The 25,264-nt window shown below is 50.4% G+C and overlaps 10 protein-coding genes across 10 annotated transcripts; 5 read left to right on the top strand and 5 right to left on the bottom strand.

The window, feature by feature from the left end:
- Window positions 1–335: 335 nt before the first annotated feature.
- Window positions 336–4,477, top strand: IAR55_002231 (uncharacterized protein; the record flags this gene model as incomplete). The annotated part of the gene is made up of 10 exons (XM_066945348.1): window positions 336–485; window positions 553–1,560; window positions 1,621–1,737; window positions 1,797–1,904; window positions 1,968–2,403; window positions 2,458–3,086; window positions 3,521–3,684; window positions 3,777–3,894; window positions 3,998–4,248; window positions 4,309–4,477. The coding sequence occupies 10 exons, from the start codon at window positions 336–338 to the stop codon at window positions 4,475–4,477; spliced, it is 3,150 nt and encodes a 1,049-aa protein (XP_066804037.1).
- Window positions 4,478–4,662: 185 nt separating this feature from the next.
- On the bottom strand, window positions 4,663–6,765 carry IAR55_002230 (uncharacterized protein; the record flags this gene model as incomplete). Its single annotated transcript, XM_066945347.1, has 6 exons — window positions 4,663–4,809; window positions 4,956–5,186; window positions 5,331–5,338; window positions 5,399–6,120; window positions 6,253–6,369; window positions 6,446–6,765. The coding sequence occupies 6 exons, from the start codon at window positions 6,763–6,765 to the stop codon at window positions 4,663–4,665; spliced, it is 1,545 nt and encodes a 514-aa protein (XP_066804036.1).
- Window positions 6,766–7,017: 252 nt separating this feature from the next.
- Window positions 7,018–8,774, top strand: IAR55_002229 (uncharacterized protein; the record flags this gene model as incomplete). Its single annotated transcript, XM_066945346.1, has 8 exons — window positions 7,018–7,173; window positions 7,265–7,322; window positions 7,385–7,518; window positions 7,622–7,744; window positions 7,820–7,907; window positions 7,970–7,991; window positions 8,042–8,171; window positions 8,283–8,774. The coding sequence occupies 8 exons, from the start codon at window positions 7,018–7,020 to the stop codon at window positions 8,772–8,774; spliced, it is 1,203 nt and encodes a 400-aa protein (XP_066804035.1).
- A 309-nt stretch (window positions 8,775–9,083) lies between these two features.
- IAR55_002228 (uncharacterized protein) lies at window positions 9,084–12,821 on the bottom strand (the record flags this gene model as incomplete). The annotated part of the gene is made up of 5 exons (XM_066945345.1): window positions 9,084–9,126; window positions 9,201–10,218; window positions 10,294–11,069; window positions 11,122–12,490; window positions 12,626–12,821. 5 exons carry the CDS (start codon window positions 12,819–12,821, stop codon window positions 9,084–9,086), a joined length of 3,402 nt encoding a protein of 1,133 aa, XP_066804034.1.
- Window positions 12,822–13,354: 533 nt separating this feature from the next.
- Window positions 13,355–15,287, bottom strand: IAR55_002227 (uncharacterized protein; the record flags this gene model as incomplete). Its single annotated transcript, XM_066945344.1, has 4 exons — window positions 13,355–14,213; window positions 14,290–14,728; window positions 14,795–14,985; window positions 15,061–15,287. The coding sequence occupies 4 exons, from the start codon at window positions 15,285–15,287 to the stop codon at window positions 13,355–13,357; spliced, it is 1,716 nt and encodes a 571-aa protein (XP_066804033.1).
- Window positions 15,288–15,808: 521 nt separating this feature from the next.
- Window positions 15,809–17,292, top strand: IAR55_002226 (cyclin-dependent kinase 1; the record flags this gene model as incomplete). Its single annotated transcript, XM_066945343.1, has 7 exons — window positions 15,809–15,851; window positions 15,951–16,110; window positions 16,263–16,386; window positions 16,513–16,683; window positions 16,759–16,922; window positions 16,990–17,168; window positions 17,243–17,292. 7 exons carry the CDS (start codon window positions 15,809–15,811, stop codon window positions 17,290–17,292), a joined length of 891 nt encoding a protein of 296 aa, XP_066804032.1.
- Window positions 17,293–17,600: 308 nt separating this feature from the next.
- Window positions 17,601–18,976, bottom strand: IAR55_002225 (uncharacterized protein; the record flags this gene model as incomplete). The annotated part of the gene is made up of 3 exons (XM_066945342.1): window positions 17,601–18,463; window positions 18,585–18,722; window positions 18,856–18,976. The coding sequence occupies 3 exons, from the start codon at window positions 18,974–18,976 to the stop codon at window positions 17,601–17,603; spliced, it is 1,122 nt and encodes a 373-aa protein (XP_066804031.1).
- A 301-nt stretch (window positions 18,977–19,277) lies between these two features.
- Window positions 19,278–20,265, top strand: IAR55_002224 (uncharacterized protein; the record flags this gene model as incomplete). The annotated part of the gene is made up of 6 exons (XM_066945341.1): window positions 19,278–19,280; window positions 19,342–19,352; window positions 19,508–19,594; window positions 19,807–19,867; window positions 20,082–20,184; window positions 20,243–20,265. 6 exons carry the CDS (start codon window positions 19,278–19,280, stop codon window positions 20,263–20,265), a joined length of 288 nt encoding a protein of 95 aa, XP_066804030.1.
- A 50-nt stretch (window positions 20,266–20,315) lies between these two features.
- On the top strand, window positions 20,316–22,569 carry IAR55_002223 (4-hydroxybenzoate polyprenyl transferase; the record flags this gene model as incomplete). Its single annotated transcript, XM_066945340.1, has 6 exons — window positions 20,316–21,036; window positions 21,231–21,383; window positions 21,534–21,651; window positions 21,784–21,869; window positions 21,993–22,126; window positions 22,243–22,569. 6 exons carry the CDS (start codon window positions 20,316–20,318, stop codon window positions 22,567–22,569), a joined length of 1,539 nt encoding a protein of 512 aa, XP_066804029.1.
- A 71-nt stretch (window positions 22,570–22,640) lies between these two features.
- IAR55_002222 (uncharacterized protein) lies at window positions 22,641–24,618 on the bottom strand (the record flags this gene model as incomplete). Its single annotated transcript, XM_066945339.1, has 15 exons — window positions 22,641–22,651; window positions 22,714–22,800; window positions 22,864–22,893; window positions 22,951–23,032; window positions 23,095–23,109; window positions 23,171–23,251; window positions 23,335–23,463; window positions 23,582–23,641; window positions 23,699–23,749; window positions 23,806–23,838; window positions 23,902–23,920; window positions 23,991–24,010; window positions 24,068–24,108; window positions 24,412–24,458; window positions 24,527–24,618. 15 exons carry the CDS (start codon window positions 24,616–24,618, stop codon window positions 22,641–22,643), a joined length of 798 nt encoding a protein of 265 aa, XP_066804028.1.
- Between the last annotated feature and the right edge of the window lie 646 nt (window positions 24,619–25,264).

Here is a 25,264-nt window from a genome sequence, read left to right as displayed (position 1 = left end):
GCTGAAACGAGATGTCATCGAAGGCTGTGGGGAATGGTTGATAGCTTGAACGGGACCAATTTGAAACGCTCTGATCGCTGATTGTTGCTCTCCAGTTTCGAACTGAACTCTTTTGGGTTGTTGACCCTTCAATCCTTCCATCTTCCTGTATTCCTCATTCAAGTTGTATTTCGGTATTGTAGAGTCATAGAACGAGGACCAGAGCCCAATAGTATCAACGATACGACTAGATTACACGCTACCTCACCGTGCATTGAATCAACAGCTCACAGCTATCTTTCTCACCATTGACCATCCCTTTCATCCACCACGCTCGTCAACGTTTCCTAGCAGTGATGGAAGCTGTCCGTCCGGAACACGATCGAAACCAGTTCATGTCTCAGTCCACATCGAAGAATTTCGAAGACACCGATGATCTCCCTGCACCTCCTACACCGTTTCCTACCGAATTGATAGCTCCTCCTTCAACGTCTGCTCAGTCAAAGGTATGTACTTCCTCTCCCTTTTGCCTCGCCCCCATCTACTTCGAGCTCATAAAGCATGATCGAATAGCAAATCAGGCAACATCTCTCGTCTGTCCAGACGTCATGCGTGCAGGCTCTCACATCTCTTCTTCCTTCTGACGAAACACCGACATTCGTCGTTTCGGCGTCCGATGCACAATATCAATCACAACTAGCGGGCGCTTTGACCGAATTGCTTCAAGTGACTTATCAGCTTGAAGATCTGATGCTTCCATCGCCTGACCTGTCCCAACCACCTCTTCCTGTACCCTTAACTGCGTCATCTCAGACCGCCGCTCCAACAGGAGAAGAAACAACTCTCGACACTCTTGCGGGACATCTAAGCAGTCTCCAATCAGCACGCAATGAAGCTGAGGAAGCGACACCATCATCATCATCGTCGAGGATAGCGAGGATACATCCGACCATCAGTGCTGTTCGGGAGAAATTGGCTTGGGCAAGACTGGAGTCTCTGAGTCATGCGGTCACGGAACTCGCTAGAGGACGGAGTAGGAGTGCGGAAGATCCACCCAGCTACGAACAGCATCATGATCATCCGACCGATGGAAACAGAAGTGTAGAAGTAGAGGGTCATCATAATCTACCAGAATATCAAGAGTTGGAAGATACAGAGGTCGGTGCTCCATCAGGAGACAAAGGGCAGAGTGAGCGGCTTGAAGAACCAAAGGAGGATGGAAAGGATCAAGATCGGTCATCACTCGCATTAACCCCACACCCTGCCCAGAGGGAGAAAATGTTGCACGATCTCGATGCAGTCACCTCTGCAATCGAACGATTGTATTCTGTAGCTCCTCAATACAACGATCAACGGGTCGAGTCTCGAGGCTTCCACTCAGATTCGAATCTACCTGAGCGTCGGTCGGGACACGATGGTATGATGGAACAAGATACTACCCTGAATAAGGCGGAAAAGATACGGATGGACAGATTGAAGATGAAGGAGCTCGAAGAGATCTGGAAGTTGATTGAACGTACGCACGGCAAGGGGGGAGAGATCGGCCAAAAAGTGGACGGCGAGGAGTGGAACAGCAGAAGTGTGAGTTGAGCTACTTTCCGACCTAGTAAAGCCCGGGTTGACGTGTATGGTCCGTCACAGAGGGAGAGATTCCTGGATCGCTTGGTAGCACAGACTGAAAATGGGCGGATGGAAGATCAAGACTCAGCCACGGGAACGGTCAACGCTGATCTGGCACGAGCGAGAGATCTGAGAAACGTGAGTTCAAGGACAATTTCCAGTATCAAGCAAGGGACTATACTGATACCTCTTCACAGCGAGATGATTTCTTGAGGGACCTTGTTGAGCACTCAGCAGAAGGGAGACTGAATGGACAGGATGCCGACTTTCCTCGAGGAGATCGTGTTGCTTTGTGGCTGGATAAGGTGAGCCCACCAACGATGCCCTCTTCTTTACAAAATTGACAATAAAGATTGTATTTCCTCCAGCGTGAAGCGTTCCTGAACGAGATCCCCGTTCGCACTCGAGCCAGCCGTTTGGAGAGTCAAGAATATCCGCTCTCCATCGAAGACAAATTGCAAGAAAAGCGATCAAGTCTTATCGATAGCTTGATGGACTATTCTTCGTCGGGTCGGCTGCAGAATCAAGATTCTCTACCTCCTGCCCTCAGAAGACAGTCGACAGTGGATGGAGAAGTCCCTTCTGAGTTTGTCACCCTCGAGGACTTTTTCACCGGTCGAAAAGGGTCGTTAGATGATCGGACAATCCAAAATGATGCTCAAGGTGTGAACAGATCCAGATCCAATTCTGTGCCACTGATTGACGGGCAGCGACTCAGTGCGCCACCGAAGGCCTCTCGAAGACTTGCCGGGCTGATAAGGAGAGGAAGCTCCCACCTAGGATCGAAGGCAAGTGCTGGCCTGGGTGAGTCACCACGTCACATGCAGAAGTCAGTCAGCTAACATGTGACCGGTATAGATGACAGCAACGTCTCATATGTCGCTGAGCACCAGGAACATCTTCGCACTGTCCAAGTCATCCTTTACGGTCCAGGTCTGGTTTCCAATCTTGACTTAGTGCTTGAAACACCCCGAACGACTGCGACGGACGTTGAGCGTCAAGCCGTCGTCATGTCAACGAACGATCCTTCCTTCAGTCATCGAGTCGTCCTACCGGTGCCGGTCTCATCCTGTCAAGCTGTCTCATTCGTGCCCCGCTCTGACCATCTGGAAGCTAGGCTTTCCGCTCTGCCTACCCCGCCAGCAAACGTTACGATTGCACCTACTCACGCCCTCTCTGCTACCGACCTCCGCACTCTTCAGCCCAGATCGATCTGCTGTACGATCTGCGATCGCGAGTTTGCCAATGTCAGTCACGCCTCTGCCCAGGGAGAAGCGGGTTACAAGGATTTGCCATCGGAACACTGGGCAGAAATGATAGAGATCTGGATGTGTCATGATGATCCAGCTTTCACGAAGGGTTTGGCTGAAAAGACCAAGCTGGGCTTTTGGCCCAGGGATGGAGGTGTCTTGGTCGGTGGAAGCTATCTATTGATTGAAGGGGACAAGGCAAGCATGAGCAATCTCATAGTAGACGCCAGTGTCAAGGTAAGTTACCTTTCGTCGATCTTCTCACAGCGAGATCCTCGTCAACGTTACCTCACGGGCCACAAGAAGGCCATCGTCATCACAATTGACGGTCTCACATCCTCTCCATATCGTCCAGACCCAACAGAAAGAGTACGAAGCTCTTGTCAGTTTTGCCTCTCCTCTGCAGGCGAGGACGCTATGGAGACGTGGGACGGGAGTGACTCAAATCACTCTTTTGGCTGATACAAAAGTCCAATATCGAAAAACACTCTTGAGGTGCCTCGGGAAGATCAAACCTTTGTCTCGTAAAGCAAAATCGAGCGGTGGCTACTCTTTAGGCGACAAACATTCTTTCATCTCTCCCTTCCTTGGGCCGCCAGCTACTGACTTTGTGATGTTCATCGATGGATCACATTAGGCTTTGGGCTGACATCAGGGCTAATCTTATACAGTCTGAAACCTGGAACACACTTTTGTGTCGGTGCGGAGAGGTAGTCGGCAAGCAGCGATCAAGAGACGAGAAGCCAGGCCAAGGGACCATCAAATTGTCGAAGTGGGCCATATCTCTCCTCAAGGATGGACATCAGTCAACAAATGACAGTAGCGAAATTGTCATGTGAGTCTTTCGTGTGTAGCCAACAACCTTTCACTGGTTGATGAGGCAAATTTCTGCTCGCAAGCTATTCGCTTACAAGATAGATTTTCCAGACCTGTCCGATTTCCGCTCTCTGTGTTTGTGATTTCAGACATGCTGGAACTGGCCCAAGCACATGCTAGCTATCGATTTGTCATCGCCGAAGACGAGAGTGGGGATGCGCGTGTTTATGTGAGTGGAGTCGTTCTAAACTGCTCAGCCGTCGTCTCAGGCTATTTTGGTTCGCGATCGAATTCTCTATTCCGAAATTGTCGCTGATTTCGGACGACCGCAGATATGGCTGTTCAACCCCTCCATCCGATTATCGTACCCTAAATCCAAAGCTACGCCCTCATCATCACCTCTGCGGGCGTCATTCTCCATATCGGACAAGGGACAAGATCGAAGGTCTAGCAGATCTCGAAGATCATCTCTGGCGAGTTCAGTCGGGATGGGAGTTGCTCCATCGCATTCTCTCGGCGAGAGCAAAGTTCTAAGGGCTGCCAAGGTCATGTACAAAATTGTTGATTTGTCGAACAATGTCAGGTGAGTTGAGATCGTGAGACTCAGAGCCAGTGGCTGATGGATTCATCGACGCAATACTAGCTCGGAGAATCTACCTGGTTTCGGACCGGGAGGACAGGTGGAAACTCTCTCTTATTCCCGGGACGTGTGTTCGAGACTGATCGCCATACTGAGGGAAAGTACATGGGTGTACCCGGTCCAGAGACGGACGATGGGTGCTTTTGATATTGGGTTCTTAGAGAGGACTTAGGAGGTGGAGCTTTCAGCAATCGAAGAATCAAGCTTGCATACCATGTTTGACGATACCGCTTGCGCGAGCTGCATGTCGGGCAAAAGTTGTAACGTAAATACGACTAGTACTGTAACGAAAGTGATCTTCAATCTACATCACGTTGACGATCTTGATGATAATGCATTCATGATGATTATGCCTCCTTATTGATCCACAGAATCACCTCGCACGCCTTGAATTCGACGTATAGCAGACATGGCTTCTCTCTTGCCCTCGACGAAACCAGTTTCGCGTGAAGCTAATAAGGATTTATTGAAGTAGTTGAGGGCGGCGGAAGAATCGTTTTCCATCTGTGATTCATGTAATCAGCACGAGCAACCATTTGTCATGGCTCCAATGGTCCTCTAAGCTCTTCCGTCTACCCGTCTGGCTTACGCTTATCTTATGCAATGGACGCTTTCAAGCGAACGAGCTAAGTCTAACGGGAAAAACCCACCTCTGCCAACATCCCCAAGTTATGCAGTCCAACAGCTTTCGCGCGCATACATACACCCAAAGCAGCCCCTGCCGGACTGTCATTGACGCTAGACAATCCTCCTTGTTGACCCTCGGCAAGCGCTTCTAGGGAGAGCTGGAGCGAGCGGAGTGACCATGATTTGGAGATTTTGAGCGCCTTAGTACTGGGAGGATGGGGGTGAAGGGCGTGAGATGAGATGGTCGTCATCAGCTGAAGGGAAAAGTCAAAAGTGTCAGCTCTGCGTTGGTCAACGGTCAGATATTAGGTCGAGTGTGGTCAGAGGTGGAGACGAAGACGACGAGGGCAAGAAGTGAAACCATCATCGGGAGATAGTGAAGCTTCGTGATGACATACCATAGCAGCTGGATATGAAACAGGAGTCAGCGCTGACCCTCACTTCACTCCCGCCCTGCTTGACTCACCTTGACATCTATCCCTCAACGGTGGGGTCTCCTTACTTCCTGGAGGCAACAACAACGAAGTCGCTTGTAAAAGTAACTGCGCCGCCATATCAAACTGACCCTTCCTCGCATAGACCTCTGAGAGCGACTCCATCGTCATTCCCAGTCCCCGCTTGTCTACTCTTCCACCTTCCTGAGCATCTTCTTCTGTAGATTCGGGCGAGTCCGGTAGATTGATATCTCTGCCCAAGATCACTTGGCCACCTCCACTGGAATTGGTGGTGATGGTGGCATTGAGACCTAGACGAAGCATTGCCGTCAGAGCTGACGAGAGATATTGTTCGGCGGCATCGTCCCATGATTTGAATCGAGGAGCGAGATCAGATGGTAAGGAAGGTAGTCGTGAAGCAGAGCCAATTTCGAGAGCCAGTTGACCCAGTTTCTGATACAAGCCGATAGATCGAATATGGTCTTTGTCACTGAGGACATATCCTTTGCCCACCCATCCTCCTACACCTTTGCCCACGGAGGAACTCAGACTCGAGGTTGCTGATGTGTCAGCAAGTTGGCCGAGCGGATCAGGTCCGAACATGTCAAGCGACTTTTGGAGCTCGGTGAACGCTGCTACGCGTTGTCCTTTGATCTCGAGGACATTGGCCAATTCGACGTATATACCTGAGATCTTGCGTAAAGGATCGGGCTGAAGCTCATGTTGACCGATCTCGAGAGCGGTGGATAGAGCTCTGCCCGCCGATGGATGATTAGCTCAGTAGTTGCGGATTACAGTGCAAAGCGACGGGAATGGGGAACGCAGTAGGAGTGAAGCCAGACCTGAGGTCTCGTCGGCAGACTATGTGTAAGGGTCAACCACTTACTCTCGGAAGAATGCTTCGGCTCTATTGTAGTCTTGTCTCAGTTTTGCCTTCAGAGCAGCTCGCAGTGGTTTTCGGACAGCTTTGGGCCATGTCGTAAGTGTAGAGTAGAACTCGAGTCTGTTGGGAAGCATCAGCTTGATCAAATCGATCCATATCACGGATGCCACGATTGTTGGGAGAAGCCAGTACTCACAGACCATAGATCGTTACCAGAGCTCCGAAACCTATCAAACCGCTGAAGATCCAAGACACCCTCAGACCCTTGCGCCAAGCCGGACCGTCGGCTTCGGGATTCGTGCCTGCCACTCCAGCCGCCGAAGCTGAAGGAGGTGTATTTGGTGCATCTCTATTGGGTGGAATGGTAGATTGATATCGTCGAGATGCGGCAGGGTGAGGTGGAGGGGGTGAGTTTGGGAGAGCCTGAGCTGGTATGACGAAGGCCCGGCGAGAAGTGAGCGTGGAGCGAGACACGATGGCACTCCGTACGAGCTGTGCTGGGAAGAGTCTGGTCATCCTCACGATTGCGTTTATGGCAATCAGAAAATGTGGAGTGGATAGAGGTGCAGGATCGACAACATCATCGTATCGACATTCTAATCGGCTTCCTTCGAAATCTGAACTTCCTCCACTTTAACTCAATTTCCCAAATCCGTTCAATCTTCATCTCTTTCACTTATCATCTTCCCACTACACTCCCTGCTTCAACACTCTTATCTGGCTTGGCCACCACACGGGATCGATCAAGCGACTGAGCCTCAACGCAATATGAGTGTAGCCAGTCCACTCTCGCTCTCGCCCGCGCCTTCCACACATGGTGTAGCTCGTACGGCAACCCCTTCCGGTTCTGGTTCAAAAGGGGTCAGCTCGCCCAGGAGTTTCGACGTCATTGCAGCTTACAAAAGAGCGATAGAGGATGAAAAGGTTTGTCACCTGTTAAATCCGCAAGAGAAATCATCACAAGAAGAGATTGAAGTAGGGGACAGATCTGTTGACAGTAGCTCTGTTGATCTAGGTCCCTCATCCTATTGCTGCTATCCTCGCTTTAGTCGAGTTGATCGAAGCTTCAACCGGTCAGTACCTCATTAAATTGAGAGGGATGGAACTCTCGCTGATGTAGTGTCATGAAATACAGCATCCACGGTCACAGGTCTTGCATCTGAACTTACATTGGGTCGAAAGACACTCATCAACACTCAGACGAGTTTGGGTGTCAGAGCGGGATGTCAACTCTGGGAGAGATTCTTCGCGTTGTCAGGCGGTGGAGAGGTGAGTTTTCCTCTGTCTTGTCACGCAGCGCAAATCGGCGCGAATTGGGTACTTCTCTGCCTCGGTCAAGCCATTCGTATTGAACTTCCTGCTTCATTTGCAGGACTTCCCCGCATACAAACGAACATTGATCTCCCAAGGTCGATCATTCTGCGCCATCACAGCTCCTCAGTGCCGAGAGAAAATCGCAGAGCTGGCCGTTGGATTCCTTCGTGATGATTGTGTCGTGAGTTCAGCTTCCTGTGTGTTTGAGAATCTCGCTCCAATAGCTGACGATACCATGTTTTGGCTTGTCGAACAGATCCTCACCCACAGTTATTCAAGGACTGTAATCCAAACTATTCTTCGAGCTCATAAGCAACACAAGAGAATACGAGTATATGTGACTGGTGAGCTGAGAATGATCGACAAAGGCCAGACAGCGCTGACCATCGTTGTTCCATCTCGTCAGAGGCTCGTCCAACCTGTCTTGGGTGAGCTTGAAGACCAAAATGGACCCGCTCAAGCTGACGAATGACATCAGAATGCGTACACATCAAGTGCTCACTGCTCACGGAATCCCGTGTACCGTTGTCCTCGACAGCGCCGTCGCATATGTGATGGAACGCGTGGACATGATACTCGTCGGATCAGAAGCTGTTGTCGAAAGCGGTGTAAGTGCTGCTTTTCACCTGGTTCATAACTTCTGTTTTGATCTCCCATTGTTCCTCGTCATGTCTATATGTGCAAAGTTGATCTTTCGCTGACAACAATATCGATGATAGGGTCTTGTATCTTCTGTCGGCACATACCAAGTCGCTCTCGTTGCCAAATCCATGCAAAAACCATTCTACGCCCTTGCCGAGTCCTACAAATTCCTACGATATTATCCACTCTCCCAAACCGATTTACCCATCCCTTCATCTGATTCTCGACCTGCTATCCCACTAGAATTCCCTTCCCTGATTCCCGCCTTATCGCAAGCATGGCATCCACCCACCAGTCTCTCCAGACCGAATAGCTCGACTCCCCAATCGAGAAGTCCGATCGCACCTGCCACACCACCCAGTTTCGGAAGTGTCGAAAGTGGTGGGAACGGATTGACGGGCAGTGGCAAAGGTTATTCGAGGATCGAAATGACGAAAGAGATGGAAAACATAAATCCGATGGTGGATGTGACTACTCCGGATCTCATAGATTTCATTATCACGGATTTGGGAGCACCACTGTCGCCAACGTCTGTCAGTCAGTATCTCGTCGCGCAGTTCTCGTCCTGAGCAAGGCAGAGTAGGATGACGCGGAACGGTGGATGTGGACGGGGCCCGTTGAATGGGTTGCAAAGTGCGATTCTGTCGGAGCTGCTTGGTGCATGGACACTGAGCAGACAAGAGGAGAAAGGGCTGGGGTCGAGAGACGCACATTATGATATATTTATGCATGTTTCCTGAACTTATCATGACGATCATCGTCGGATGCGCTACATGACAATGAACCAGGATTCCAATAATATAACAAACAAATGTCCTCATCATCGTCAAGACACAGTCAATTCGTTGACCCTCTCTGTTTTATATCACCTCCTCCAATCATCGCAAGATTGTACCGTTCTTTTCATCTTCCAAGTACGCTCTGCGGGACGAGTTCTCATCAGCTCAAGTCTTTACATGATACATAGTGAATGTAATTTAGAGTACCACACTCACCCAATCGCTTGCATTGCATCCCCATATCTTCTAAGATACGCTCTCAGAACCGATCTCTCCACATGAGGCAAAATATCTGCCATATGTCTCACTTCCTCTTCTCTCGGTGTCGGTGTATTCATCCCTATTTTCTCAGTACCAAGGCCGGAAATACCACTACGATTTCCGCCCATGGGGGGCGGTACAGTTCTGGCGCTATCGAGAGAACCTCTCGTAGTCCTGGAGGACGGGATCATCCTCGCTAAACTCGTGTCCAGACTCGCTCTTCCCGTTGCGTTATCACCGTGATTGATATTCGGAGGAGGGGGAGGGGTATATGATCTCCCTCCTGCTCCTCCGCCACTTGGTCTGGGGCCTCTAGGACCCATAGGCGCTGACGAGATAGACGATTGACCTCTTGATGCTTGAGATTGCTGATAGCCAGGACTGGAATGTCCACTTCCGCTCCCACTAGCTCCAGGACTAGGTCCACCATCCACAGACAGAGAATTATGATATTGAGGACTAGCAGACCTGGGTCCTGAAATAGGTAATCCTCTCACATCCTTCTTGTTTGTTGCCGAATAACCGATACCACCCGGAGGCCCAAGCGATAGACTTTCCTTCTTCCCGCTTCCTCGTCTTCCGATGGCTGAAAAGAAACCTTTTTTCGATGAAGCGAAACTGGAAACCGACTGCATTGACTGTGAAGGTTTCAGGCCACCACCGCCAGTGCCGGTATACGAATAGTTGAGCTGAGCTTGAAGTTGAGGGTACGGCAAGTTTGGAGGCAAAGCAGTGGGTTGATCCGCCGGATCGATGACTCGCTGTGAGATCTCCCTAGCAGCATAAGAGTCGGCTCGCATGGGGAATTCAGAGCCGGACGATATGTTCCGAGGATGTGGACTGGGATCGTAGAATGATGGTTGTTGATGCGGCAGCGGGATTGCACTGGGAACGCTGTTGGCGCGTACGCCCAGAGCAGCTGCCCCACCTTTCCTCGCCGGTGGTCGACCCATAGGACGATGCGCTTGAGCAGCTGGTTGACATATAGTATCATCAGCCTTCCCGAAGCAAAATCACCCTAGACAGGGAGACTGAATGGGACGCTCACCAGAGGCAGCACACCACTCCCTCAATCCCGATTCTGATCTCGCCAATTCATTTATGGCCCTCGCATAACCTCTCGCCCTATCTCCTGAGTGTTTCATGCTTTTGATGTTACCATAAAGCATCGCTGCAGGCCAAGGTCTAGCAGAAATCGATAGTGTCGTCGTTGTCATAGTAGTGGTTGGCGACTGGACATGAGCTTGTGACGACGAATCTTTGGAGAACAGGGAGGATGTCTTGTGCACCAGCTCTGGTTGCGTTGATCGTCTTGTATACACGGGCACTTGTGGTTCCGACTGTGGTTGTGATTGTGCTTTTGCTTGAGAGCTAGCTGAATTGTTGGGCAAAGGTGACGACCCAGGGAGAGAAGCGCCCCTCATGGGTAACGACGTTGGTGTAATTGGTCCTCTGTCATGTAATTCCGCTGCAGGCTGCAAACTTCCTACTTTGATCGTCATATTCGGTTTCTCCTTTTTACTCGGTTCAGCAATTGTCGGAGGTGGCGTATCTCTCGAATCGATCAGACCAATCGCATCGATTGCACCGCCCAGCATGTCGGTGAGATCACTGATAGACGCCGAGGACGGGAATGAGGGTGAAGAAAGTGTAGGTTGATGCTGCCTATCTGGCGATCGATCTGGTCGGTGCGGCTGAGCTTTACTGCGGTCGGGAGAAGGCATGGGAGAGTTGGGTGTATGAGTGATGACTGGCAAAGTTTGTACAAAAGATGCGGGAGAGGAAGCCGCCGAAATATTTGGGTCCATGGAAGGAGCGACATATCTGAGGCGAAAAATCAGCTTTCGGCAATCTACGTCTGCAGCAGTGCACTCACTGGGCACGACGAGTGCTTCTGGGAGGAGGTTCAGGACTCTTATTAGGACTAGGAGTTCTCCTCGCATTTCCTTTTTCACCAGTTGGAGTGCCTGCTCGCGCATATCTATCTGGTGACAATAATTCGTCCTGGCTCGGGGACAACATCGCCTCGACAATTGCTCCGCTACTGGTTGATGAGATCGCGGGCAAGGTGCTCCTCTTATTCCGACCTTTCAACGTGTCTTCATCATCCTCTTCGTCTTCATCGTCCTTGTTGAGTTCTCCAAATTCACTCTTCCAAGCCGGCGCGCTCCTCGGTGCATCTTGAGTCAACGAGGTGGCAGATGGTGGTCGTTCCGCGAAGTTGAGCTGATGAGCTGTGGTAGGCGTGTAGTAGCTTCCTTTGCCTGCTGATCTGGCTTCCAAGAGTTGATTTGGCGTTGCTTGCGCTGAGTCTGACCCTGTTTCGGAAGGTGAAACCAATTGTTGCTTTTTGTGACTGAAATCGAACTGAGGTGGTCGTATATCTGGTCTCTCTTGGAATGCAGAAGCCATCGGCGTGCGATGTAGACTCTCGTCCGATTCCTGCAATTCCCCGTTGTCAAACTTGGCATTGTTAAGGGCAGGAATCGTTGTCGAAGCTGAATTTACACTTGATCTGACCTCCCAGCTGGGTTGAAGGGAAGGGTCAAGCAGACCTCTCCTTAACTCTTCTGCTGCTGTATCTAGATCCATCTCGCCGAGTGGTAGCTGCGCTCGATAATCTACAGGTGAATAGGCACTATCACTAGACGACCCACTCGAATTACCCCGGTCGAACGGGTATGGGCGACTAGAAGGAAATTTGTTATTGATAGCGCTATTAGGAGCCGTACTACTGTCATGCGTGGAGTATTTGCTAGACTCGGACCATCCTCCTGGACTGATATCGTCTCGTAATGATGGTCTATTCGGATTTTCAGGGATGTTGAGCTGTCGAGTAGTGTTGTTGTGGCTGGAGGGAGGCGAACCTGACCCGTCCATCTGAGGTAGGCGAGGTGTTCGTTCTGACGTTTGCTGTTGCTGTTGTTGAGGAAAGGGATATGGTGGGAAATCAATCTGAGTTGGGGATACAGTCTGCTGTTGTTGAGAATAGAGCCCTCCAATGTTACCGTAGCTCTTCGCAGCTCGCAGGTCGAACCCCTTCACGCTTGGAGCGGGCGAGGCCGAGGCCGATACGGCAAGACCGGAGCTAGGTGAGGGAGACACAGCGAGTGACGACGAGGAGGATGAAGCACCAACTCCGGCGAGTGAGGACCAATAATAGTCTAGACCACCGGAAGTATCGGTGGATCTGCGTCGTTGGAGACCAGGACGTGGGAAAGATGACGATGAGACAGAGGACAGAGCTGTACGGTGTGAAAATTGGAGATGATCAGCTGATGCTTGGCTCAAACGTGACGATGTGAAGAAAGACGGATAGAGGAGGAGGAGGAGGAGGAGGAGGAGGCACGAAATAGCAGAGTGTTGTATGTATCACTCACCGCTGGGTGATCGAGCCATGACATCGCTTTGACCACCACCACTACTACTAGTCCCACCTCCACTTAGTCCTGGCCCTTGAATCTCTTGACTGTGAGCGCCCAGTTGATGCTGTGTTGATGGGGTAGCTATCGCTCCTGACAGGAAGTTGCCTGCAGGAGAACGAGGTAGCATGTTCCTCGGTGCGGAAGATGTCATCGTGCCGTCCACTCGTCCCTGGCTTGATATGTTCGCGCGTGAGCCTTCGCTGGAACAGGATGGGCTTCTCTTCCGACTCGATGCGTCGGTGGTCTGTGCGGCGGAGTAGCAAGTGAAGCAGCGTCAATTCAGCGATGGAGTGACGTAGTCGTGAGCACTGGCTGCGATCACGAGTGGGTGTTGAGAGCTGCTGTCCCGTCGAGTCCAGGCCGGATTGACTATCAGTCTACCTCATTGTTCACGTGTGATAGGATGACACTATCAGCAACACAAAGTCGAGGAGCAGTCGTCGTGGTGGTGTACCAGGATTGAAGGACGAGTGGCTTTGGTGGAAACACAGCCGCAGATCTCTCAATTGTCACTCGCGACCTCGACCGGATCCCACGCGCAGCATTTGCAGGGTATATACAATTGTCATCACCTGCCGAACATCAATCCGGATAGCGAGGATTTACCTTTTCACACAATCACGATTAACATGCATGCATGTACCCCTTTCTGACGATAACTAAACGCCACAGCTAAGGATCAAATCAGACGACGACCCCAACGTTCACCCTGATCCAAAACGTGAAAGTCTTATACTCTTCTTTCACCTTGTCTACCTGCTCGACAACTTCATCCGCTCTATATGTATACCTCACCTCCAAGTCAAATTCCACCTTTCCTTTCGCTTCAGAGGACACTTCCACTTCCAGCCCTACCACGCTTGTATTCCCTTTCTTGTCCACTCCAGTCTCTCCACGGGATCTCTTTTCTCGCACACTGCCACCAGCCAATACGTTCAGTCGAGATTTCTTGCTCAGCGTTCCTGTGCCCGTTCCCGTACCACTTGTGACCGTCCCTTCCTCGCTCACACCAGCTTCGCTACCTCCAAAAGCGGGATCGTCTTGTTCATCCTCTTCGTCATAGGCCCATGCATCTTTTAATGCGTTTATCGTGAAATGTTGTGTTGGTATATGTAAATGGTGGTTCGGTTGCGGAGCGTTTCTCGGTCCATGAGGTTGGGTGAGTCGGATCTGAATTGGGTCATACAGCGGGTTCGTCAAGGCCAGTTTGTATATGTACACCTCTCCTGCTCTCAGAGGTTTATCCATCTCTTCGTCCTCCTCTTTTGCCGTGGGAGCTCTCGTACGTCGTCGTTCTCGTCTCCGCCGTTCTATCTCCTCGGAAGACGTTGGAGAATCGTCCACATAACCGAGCGTATCGCTGCCTAGTATCCGCCGTCGTTTACGCCCTATTTCGATATGAGGGAGATAATTCATCGCTACCATCTTGATCTTCATTCGTATACTTTTCACATCGGGCTGGATGAGAAGATGACGGCAGTTCGGGTGCGGACATCGTTTCGTCAACTTGGTTTGAAGCGATATGCGCTGTGGGAGAATAGCGCTGCAAACGCAAAGATTGCATATAAGCTTTTGATTCGGTATGATGGTTTCCCTCAGCAAGAGAAAGGAAGACTCACTTTGACATTTTATCAAGCTCCCAGCTCATGCCCCATCTACTTTCCAGCGTAGCCAATCCTCCTGCACCGCTGTGATCCAGTTTTCTCATTGTTTCCACATCTTGCAGGCCTCTTTCAAGACCTAGAGCCTTCCAACTTCCTTTGGCTCCATACTCCCCTAAGTCGTCCCACCCCACTTTCTCCTGCTCCCCGTCTTTGCGCAGGACCGAGCCCGAGCCCCGCACTCTGCTTGAAATCGCTGACATGCCTGGCACCTCTCTATTGAGAGCTTTTGAGGCCATCTGAGTCATTTGAGATATATGTCGAGAGGGTCTCCGAGCTGCTCCAGCCGATGAGACCGGAGGTGTAGCATTGGACACATAAGGTTCGAGGTGATCTTTCAGGGCGTCATATTCGGATTGTATTGTCTCCGGTAGACTGTTCATCTTTTGTGATTGTACTGTATGACCGATATCAATCAGCTTTGAATGGAGATATATCCGGGAAACTCAAGGCGGTGACGCACGAGCAATTCCTGTCGGTTTCTCAAATTCCCATCCGACCTCTTTACTGCTCCACCTACACCCGGAGCAGACCAAGATGTACGGTGGACCAGGTGCAAACGTCGCTGATGAGCTCGCTTCTCCCTTCGGGTCCGTGCCTTGTATGGACAGACTCGACGAGCATTGAGGACAGGAGAAACATGACCGTGCACAGCTATGCCCAGAGAAGTCATCAGCTTCATTCGTTCAGACCAGGCAAGTCATTCTGGAAGCTCTTTCAACGACTCACCGATTCTTATCAGCTCTCACATTAGCGGTGGGGACGTCAAACAGACAATTCGGGCAAAAGTAACTCGCGACCTCTACGGCCACACAGAGATTACACCGAATGGCATCGCATTCCTCGCAGAAGTAGAGATTGCTCAGCGGAGAGAATGAGCTGGACGAGGAGGGATAAGAGGGGGGTAGCGGAGGTAAGGGTGAATCCACATGAGAGCAAGCGTAGAGGGTTGTCATGAGTCAAGTGTGATGTTGAGAAACAGAGGGGACAGCGCGAGTGAAGACGATTCAATAACAAATGTCGAGAGGCGTCAAGCAAAGGTGGACTTGGATGATGGAGGTTTTTGACTTCTGCACGGGATCAAATACTCCCACGTGTTTCCAGGGAGGGGCGGATTTCTCTTTCGACGCGTCGAGGTCTGGATGGTTGTTGGTGGTGGTGTTGGTGGTGGTGGTGTCGCAACACAGAGCAAGCCCTCTCTTTCTTCCTATATACCGTCAATTTCATGCTGTCCCTTCGACTGACTCGTCTTCCAACAGCTCGCTTATCACTACAGTGCATACCGACGGACGTCAAACTCAAGTACAAGCTGTGCGGAATCAGTATACGTTGCCGAGGAACAAGCATTGAACGACAAGAGCACCACCTGACTTGAACGAAAAGCTATTCAACAATCAATCAACTTTGCAAGACCCACCCTCCCCAGTGACTCCCGACGCCTTTGTCCTCCTCGTAGTCATTCAATAGTACCCACATCATGTCCTTGGACAACTACACCAAGCTGGAGAAGATTGGCGAAGGTATGTATTATATCTCTCCGTCCGTTCAATGCTGGATCGCATCTTCCAACCAGTGAGAACAGAACAGAATCAACGCTGACCATCTTGACACCATGGCAGGTACTTATGGAGTCGTTTATAAAGCCAGAGATCTCACCACTGGGAACTTTGTCGCCCTCAAGAAGATCAGGTTGGAAGCGGAAGACGAGGGTGTCCCCTCAACGTCGATCCGAGAGATCAGTCTGTTGAAAGAGCTGAGCAAAGATGATAACATCGTCAAGTGAGTGTCGGTCTTGTAACATGCTGGTGGAGCCAGAGTACTGGAGACCATGTGCTTCACAAAAGATGCCACTGTGAGGGCAAACTATGGACATCACATCACAGTCGTGTTTCTCTTCGTTTCCAGCGACTGATATAGCGCTTAATTTGCAGGCTTTTCGACATCGTGCACTCAGATGCTAAGCTCTACCTCGTTTTCGAATTCCTCGATATGGACTTGAAGAAGTACATGGACACTATTGGGGACAAAGACGGTCTTGGTCCGAACATGGTCAGAGTGAGTGTTGGGTGTCCTTTCGACACGAACCCCTCCTATACATTCACACTTCCGGCTCCTCACTCTTCTCTGTCTTACTGCTCTCACTGGATACTTGCTGATCCCAATCTGCCCTGTTCGAAATAGAAATTTGCCTATCAACTCATCAAAGGTCTTTACTACTGTCATGCGCACCGAATCCTCCACCGAGACCTCAAGCCTCAAAATCTGCTCATCAACAAGGAAGGCAACCTCAAGATCGCAGATTTCGGTTTAGCGAGAGCATTTGGTATCCCCCTTAGGACCTATACCCACGAGGTGAGCTATAAGAAAATAAGGTAGTCAATTTGTATCTCGGGACGCATAGCTGACTCTTTATTGCGCCCTGAACAGGTCGTCACTCTTTGGTACCGGGCTCCCGAAGTCTTGCTTGGCTCCAGGCATTACTCTACCGCTATCGACATGTGGTCTGTCGGATGTATCTTTGCTGAGATGGCTATGCGTCAACCACTTTTCCCCGGTGATTCAGAGATTGATGAGATCTTCAGGATCTTCCGGTGAGTGGAATGATCCATTCGAGGACTTTCGTATCTGGTTTCTTATGCTGAAACACGTGATTGGTAGAGTACTCGGTACCCCTGATGAGGAAGTTTGGCCAGGAGTCAAGTCGCTTCCCGACTATAAGCCTACTTTCCCTCAATGGAACCCGGTGGATCTCAAAGGAGCTGTTAAAGGACTGGACGAGAATGGTCTGGATCTTTTAGCCCAATCACTGATCTATGATCCGGCCCACCGAATCTCAGGTGAGTAGTCTTCTAAAATCAATGCGTTGATAACCAGAAGATGCACTGACTATCGTTTGCCCATTCACATTCAGCCAAACGAGCACTCCAACACCCTTACTTCGCTTCGTCCATCATGTCCTAGTCTTGTCCTTTTCATCATGTCTCAAACTTTACACACGCGCCACAATTTGATTCTCAAGTTCTTATACACCTCATAGATACCCTTTTCATGCTCTAAATCACCCCCCTCCCCCTCTACGGCACGGCCTGTATGCCTCTACACTTAGCTAGGCTGGGTGTCATTCTTCCCCTGTCCACCTTTCATTTGTGCTCGGCGTGTTCTTCCATTCCATGTGGGCGAGCTGCAAATTGGTCTGGAGAAGAAAAGAATGTACTGTATCTCTTTGCTTGAATGGAAAGAAAGGACTTTGCATGAGGGCGTGATCTGTCTTATCCAAAGTTTGCCCATTCAAGACTGTAGAACTCAATCTCTGCTTTATCGTCGTCTTCAATCCTTTCCACCAATTTGTCATCACCACGTTTCCCATCATCCCAACAACATAAGAGACCGGCTTTTTTCGTACCTGTACCCAACCTTCCCCACGCCACTATCTCTGCCGGTCTGATAAATTGATCTCGGACGATCACTTGACTGGTGAAATGAGCGTGATATCGAAGATAGTCGCCTGGATAGATCAGATATTCACCACCGAATCGAGGTCCGAGACCCATCCTGTAATTTTGATGTTGAAGAGTCGTGAAGACGCCCAAGAGAGCTCGATCGCGAGGTGTCGATGGGAAAGGGAACAGAGGGTGTGGGAGGGAGGTGATGATGGTGGCGGTGGAAAATGCGGGGTGTGAAGGATGAGAAGGGACAGTATGGAAATATCCCGGTGACGGTGTGGTTGATGAAATCGCGTCCCGACTCGAAATAGTGGTCGATTTTGTCGTCGTTGTAGATGGCACAGGTTTCTCCTTTTGGTTGTCCACATTTTTCTTCTCCTTCTTCCCACTTCCCTTAAGCGCTTCCTCTTCAATCAGCACGCCCTCGCCCTCCCCACCTTGGGCTGCACGAGCCACCCTCTCTCTCTCTTTCACCGCTTTAGCCCTCGCTCTTGCCTCTCTTTTCTCTCTCGCTTTCTCGCCGGCTCTCTCGAATTCAGCTTTCGAATTCGCTCTTCGTGCCAACTCGTCCTCCCGAGCTCGATCTTCGAGGTATCGGACTCGTTGTATGCGTGCGGCTGTATGTTGGGCGATCTCGGATGGCGAGGGGACGGTGGGGTTGAGAGAGAGTGGGATTAAGTGGGCGATACCTATGGGACCGGATAGAAATGTAATGATCAGCCTCAATCACTATGAAGCACCCTGTATACGTGCGAGCTTTTGGAGCGAGGAATTACATGAGACTTGGCTACGGAGCGAGATTCAGCGTACCTTGTCTTACTAGGTAGGCCGTCTCCTCTTGCATCAAGGTGAGGGGTAGTCCTAGGAACCCATTCTGTTGCGAAACACCAGGTAAGGTACCGGCTCTCAATCCAGATATGTGATGTACGCAATGGAGCGTGGCGGCGACTTCGTGATGGAGAAGAGATTAGCATCAGCGCTTGAATCACCTCGCTATCGAATTGAGTTGTATATGAGGAGCATTGGACGTCCATGCAATAGACAAGGATTTGAATCTGTCGCAGAAACATTCTCAACGCACCTTGCGCATCCCATACTGTAGCTTTCCCATCGACGAGGTATAGAGTAACTGATCCTTCCTTTGGGAGACTGCTCTGGGATCCAACTGTCGATGACTCGCCGTTCTTAGGCAGAGTGTCCATCTTGATGGCAACCCGTGCAGGATGAGACTGTTGTACGGTGTTGAACGGTACACAGTCGAGTTTGAGTTGAAGAGGAAATCAATAAAATGCTTCGCAGTGAATGTCCAGAGGTGGAGGAGTGGAATGACGTGGTATATTCGATAACGGGAATTGATAAGCCACGCGTTGCACTGGAGCCCTCCTTTCGTTGCTTCTCACTCGTCAAATGTCGACTGTGATCGTTCATTGTATCTCGGACAGTGTGTCTTCCTTCTCGAGACTCATGGATCACGCGACAGCTCAAGTCAACTAGACCTGCAACATGGTGAGCTGGCTTGAACCGGAATCCTTTGATACTCGACAGCTGACATGTACGCTTTTGATAGCTGATCTTCTCGTAAGTCAAGTCGTCCTTCTCGGTCCTTCCTCCTTCCAAATGCTCTATGCACCTCCACCACGTCAGTGGACGCAGCTGGCATCGGTTAGACAAGACTAGAAGTCGAACATCCAGATCAGATGCGAGATATTGACATCATGACGGCCGACATGTAGCTTCTTCAAGACCCTGACGGACCAAGTCATAACTGTCGAACTCAAGAATGATCTCTCAATAACAGGTACCTTGAAATCGGTCGATCAGTAAGTGTTTTCTTCGCCATCTTTTGGCTCAGGACGACGGAAGGTAGGCAAAAACTGGCATCTGGCTATTAGCTACCCTCTTGCAGCTGTTTGATCTTGGGAAGGATCATCTATCTCTTACTGGAAAGGGGAAGCGGGACGAGTTTGAGCTTCAGTCCGAGGAAGGACCGTTCGAGATCCTGATAGCTGATTGTGTCATTTTCGCTCTCTAGATTCCTCAACATCCGATTAGACAACATTTCAGTCGAAGATCCGGAGAGACATCCCCATATGGTACGTGGATTCTCCGTCTATATACTTCCGGTTCGGGAAGACGAATCGCTCGATAGCCTTTCACTGTATGAGACCTTCCTCGTCAATCACTTCGGATCACCACTACCGTCCTCCATTTATCTCCTTACTCCTACTTCCTGTGTATCCTGCCTGCCTACCATCACCACCCTTCCTCTCGCGTCCTACCCGCTGAACTTCTTTTCCCTTCGTTCAGATGGCCGTCAAGAACACCTTCATCCGAGGATCTGTGGTTCGATACGTGCGGATGTCTGCAAAATCAGTCGACACCACACTGTTGGAAGATGCGACACGGAGAGGTGAGCTTCGTGTGATATCCGTTGCAGAGAATCAAAGCTGACTGGACCACTCGCACAGAGGCCAAAGAGGGCAAGAAGTGATTGACGGAGTCGAAGGCAGAAGGAGTGATGATCATACTAGATACCAATGCATGAAGATATACCCCTTGCCAGGTCGATCGTGGCCTCTTGAGACTATGTGTGCGTTGATTCTGACTGACAAGCAAGAGGACAAGACAAAGACGTGGATGGACTGCCAAAGCCAAGAAACATCCCAGATCTCTCGGTCAGGCACGAATCTGCCATCGCACGCGCTGAAAGTTGACTTGACCGACTATACGAACCGACTTTTGACTCGTCATCTCGATTGTCATCATTTTGTTATCGCTATCTTACTCGACATTGCGAGACACCCATACGGCAGCAGCACGATGTTTCCCGCGATCATCAGACCCACGCGATGTGGTCGACCTCTGTTCCTCTTTCCTCCCTCGCGAGCTTCATCAATCAGACTCGACACCCACCTCCACCTCCGTTCCACTCACTGGTCCAGACCAACGACAACAATACTATCCACTCTATCTCCTCCACACCGTCAACTTTCCACACCCTCCTCCCAGCCAATCAACTCTACCACAGTCAAACATATCCCATCAGCTTCCACCGCCATACCTCCCGGAGTAAGCTCCGAGCTGATCGATCCCTCCCCCGCATTCACTGCGTCGTCGTCGTCATCGTCGACAAGCGCACTAGCGCGACCGACCACGATCCTCGACAAGATCTTACCGACATGGGCCGAAGGGGCGAAACCGTATTTGCTCTTGACGAGGATAGATAAACCGATAGGATCGATATTGCTTTATTGGCCTTGTGGTGAGATGTTGAAATTCAATCATTCGCCATTTGTTTCACTTGCAGTCTCTAATCTCATCAAACCCGGTCTGGTCGTTTGACAATCTCCGTTGTTCGAATGTTGTTTGGAACACGTACCAACCTACTTTGGCTATCTACCTACTGTTCTTTTGACTGATTGAGACCACGACTGACCTCAATCATGTCCCACGTAGCATGGTCAATCACGATGGCTTCGACATTGAATCATCTCCCGCCTTCCACTCCGCTGTTCTACATGTCTCTCTTCGCGTTGGGGGCGGTGGTCATGCGAGGTGCAGGATGCACCATCAACGATATGTGGGATAGTAAGATGGACGCGATGGTTGGTGAGTGGGCGAAGCCAACGCATCAATAGGTATCACTCTATCCCAAACACATTTGACTTTGACTTTCGTGTCTTTTACCAATTTCCGGGTTGTTGTAGAGAACAGTCTGTAGATTGTTTTGGACCTGATCGGGTTTCCTTTGATTTGCAGAACGGACCAAGACAAGACCCCTTGCAGCTGGGGATGTGACTCAATTCGGAGCATTGACATTCCTCGGAGCGCAGATGTCTATCGGACTAGCTATCCTCACACAGCTCAACTGGTACAGGTGAGTTTGGCTTCAGTCCGTCTCAACGCCCTCACATCGCGCTACACGTTCGTTCCGTCTCTCAAGGCTGATCTTGTTGTCGCAATACAATTGTGACATATGAGGCTGACGAAGATGTATCGCTCGATGTAGTATCGTTCTTGGGGCTTCTTCGCTGTCACTCGTCGTGATCTACCCATTCATGAAACGGATCACGTACTATCCCCAGGTCGTCCTTGGTAAGTCGTGCTAGACCTTTTCGTGCATCCCTACTCGACCTTGGTCCCGACCATCTCAACTTTACCTCTACAATCACCTATCGTGCTCCGATTTATCTCCACCCTTGCTGACTCCCAACTCAGGTCTCGCTTTCAATTGGGGGGCCTTCCTCGGCTGGTCCGCCGTTGCTGGCGCCGTCGACTGGACCATTGCCACTCCCATGTATGTGGGTGGGGCAGCTTGGTGTGTGATGTATGACATCATCTATGCTCATCAGGTAGGTGCGATTCTTTCTCGACACATACATACATACTCCAAACTGGCGCCAAGTATCCCGTGCAGATTCAGCCGATGGCTTTGCGATACTGACCTTGTGATCAACTCGTTCTGTAGGACAAGAAGGACGACGTTCTTGCCGGTGTCAAATCGATGGCACTCCGATTCCCCGATACATCTCGAACTGTCATCTCTACCCTTTCCGCGTCTTTCGTATCCCTCTTGACTCTCACCGGCCACTTGGCAGGTCTAGGACCGTTGTACTATCTCATCTCATGTGGCGGGGCAGCTGCTCATCTCGCTTGGCAATGCTTGACTGTCAACTTTGATAGTCGACCGGATTGCTGGAGCAAGTTCTCCAGTAATGGTTATCTTGGTGGATTGATCTGGTTAGGTATCGCAGCGGACTACGTCCAACAGGTCTTATTGGGTGTTCCAGCATGATCAGATGGACATTGGTAGATCTATGCATTGAGACATGGAACATTGCATTCGTTGAACTAAGGAGGCCGATCTCACGGTGTTCCTGGAACGGTCATCGTGTCGTCATCAGAAGGCTACTATGGAACGAAAGTTGGGCTCACTCACCGCCCAGAAAGGTGTCAGCATGTTGAGCTTGTGTATGCCAATCATCTTTGAAGGCGACAATACCAACAAGGATCCCAGCTGCGAAGACTGAACTCCCTGTCAGCTGCTACCCTTGACACCGGAGCTCGAAGGAAGGATTCTCAAGCTGACAACAACAAGCTTGGATAAGCCAAAATGCGCCTGGAAAGGATGAGATTCAGCTGAGGTATCTCTTGTACACTAGAATCGGGTGCTGACCCCAGAAACGTGAACCACAACAGCCTACTACATTGGCATATTCGGATGCGTCAGAGCTGTTGACTTTCCGTGCGAGCGTGTCCTGAATGGTGATAACGTCAAGCAGGTGAGTGATGTTCTGCCGATCATTTGAGTGTGACCTACGTCGATTATATCCCACTAAGCAGATAAGGGGTCAATTAGTTGGCATCCATGAGGACGAGGTGACTGATTCACTTACGATAGCATAAAAACATGACATGACACCGATGAAGAGGACCAAGAACCGTAGTGCCACAGAATGGGCTACGAGCCAACAGATCTGCGCGAGTATCAGATTTGCAGTGTCATAGGAGAGAGGCCTCGAATACGAGATGTGAATTTCTGAGCAGAACGTGCACTCACGATTATCAAAGCGACCATCAGGGCGATTGTCGCCCATGCTGTCCAGCTGGATCGAGCCCACCACAGAGTCAATAGGAAGAAAAACGCGAGAACGAGACAAGCGACTTTGGATGCGTCCGTATCAAACCCCTGCTTGGCGGTTCGAGGTTGAGCGGACGGAGATGACAGTGGACATCGTATGCGTGAGTTGTTCAGCGAGGCACAAGAGGGATCTCTTCCAATCTCATTACGATCACCCAAAACTCACGCAGGCGACGAAGCATGCTCCGAAGAATGATGAGCCCAGATATCCAGCAGGAAGAGTGATCTACCATGAATAGCGAGGCTCAGTGAGGAATAGCTGCACTGAAGTAAGCGGACTGACCACGGGGATCCCTCCTCTCATCCTTGTGGAGCCACCTTCTCTGGGATCTAGCTGAATGACAACAGGTATGAGCTGTCTCCCCAGAGTTGTCTATCATTCTAGCTCACGGTGATCTTCTCGACAGTCCCGCATGTCAAGACCTGGTATTGTTCGTATAGAGTCAGATCCGAGGATCATCGCCGCAAGGCTGTCCGCAAGCTCACGCCGGCTACCGCATGAGACCTAAATGGGACATGTCAGCGAGCTGTATCGAGAGCCAGAGACTTGCAGTCAGCAGTCAATATGAGCTCACATCTCGTGCATTCCTACAGTCTGTATGGAATCAGCGTGGCACCTATACGAGATCCGTCCACTGCCCAGCTGACGTACAAGGAGTTTGAATGGGTAGAGCAGTTGTTCTAAGTAAGGAACTAGGTAGAAAGCAGCCCAGGGAAACAACGATCAGAGATATTTTGACCCCTTTCCTGTAGATAAAAATCGTGGAAAGCGGTGGCAAATCCGGGACGTACCATGCCTACAGAGTCGTGAGGATCAGCTGAGGCTCCAGTGCAGGAAGAAGTGGACATACCACTAAACATCTCCAGATTGATCAGCTCGTTCAATGCTGTGTAGTGTACACTCTTTCCCGTTAGGTGACCTACCACTATAACACAAAGCCCATCAGCGTCCGACCTTCCCTTCTCGATGTTGAACAACGTTTGACAATCACTCACAAATCGCTATCGCCACGACATAACATCCTGCCACTATCAACGTCACCCTGATGGCACGACAAGTGTTAGCTGCGGGTCTCTTCCGTCCGGACAGACGAGCTGGCCGGCAGCTCACTTCTGGGTATCGTTCGGTGTCAGTACTTCTGCGGCAGCTCTTCGTGGTAGGTAACGTAGGTCTTGATCAAGGTTATAGGGTACGGGAGACATGGTGAGACAATAAGCGGGGTACGAATGGTGTGATGGTATGGGTTTATTGGTTTGAATTGGTATGGAAGGAGCAGATGAGGTGAGATGATGATTGTAGAGAAATGATGTCGGGTTGGGTGATGTCCCATGGAAGGGAGAGGCAGTGTATCATTGTGTGCTTTTCTCGGGCTTTATTTTATTTTACTATTTGTATTCTTGACATTGCGCACGGACAGTCCTCCTCTTGTGGCTTCTACGATCCGGCATCCGCAGCTCCTCGTAAGACGTTGACCGAATGGCTTACATGGCTGGGCAACCTCACTGGTATTTCTTGATATCGTTTCGTACGATTAGCGGTGGACTAGTGCAGCGATCATGTCAGTCACAGTACACTGACATGAGGACGTGAGAACTCGGTCAGTATGGTTCGTAGTCGGTCCGCCGGTCCGTCGTGTGGCGAAAAGCAATCGCGTCGAGCTGCGAGAGTGGTGGCGGTTGTGTGGCAAATACAGTGTCTGATGCAGGTTAGCCAAGCCATCAAGAAAAGCTGTTCAATCTGTACAAAGACGACTTGTGCAGTACATAGAAGCATTTTCTTCTTCGTTCAGCGCTACATACTGAGCACAGCTTGTACGTCGATCTCGTCGCTCATTACATGTGCCTCTCA

The sequence above is a fragment of the Kwoniella newhampshirensis genome, chromosome 4 (genome assembly GCF_039105145.1).
Source record: "Kwoniella newhampshirensis strain CBS 13917 chromosome 4, whole genome shotgun sequence".
NCBI lineage: Eukaryota > Fungi > Basidiomycota > Tremellomycetes > Tremellales > Cryptococcaceae > Kwoniella > Kwoniella newhampshirensis.
Note: the sequence above shows the minus strand (reverse complement) of the source record. Positions and strands in the feature narration are given on the sequence as shown.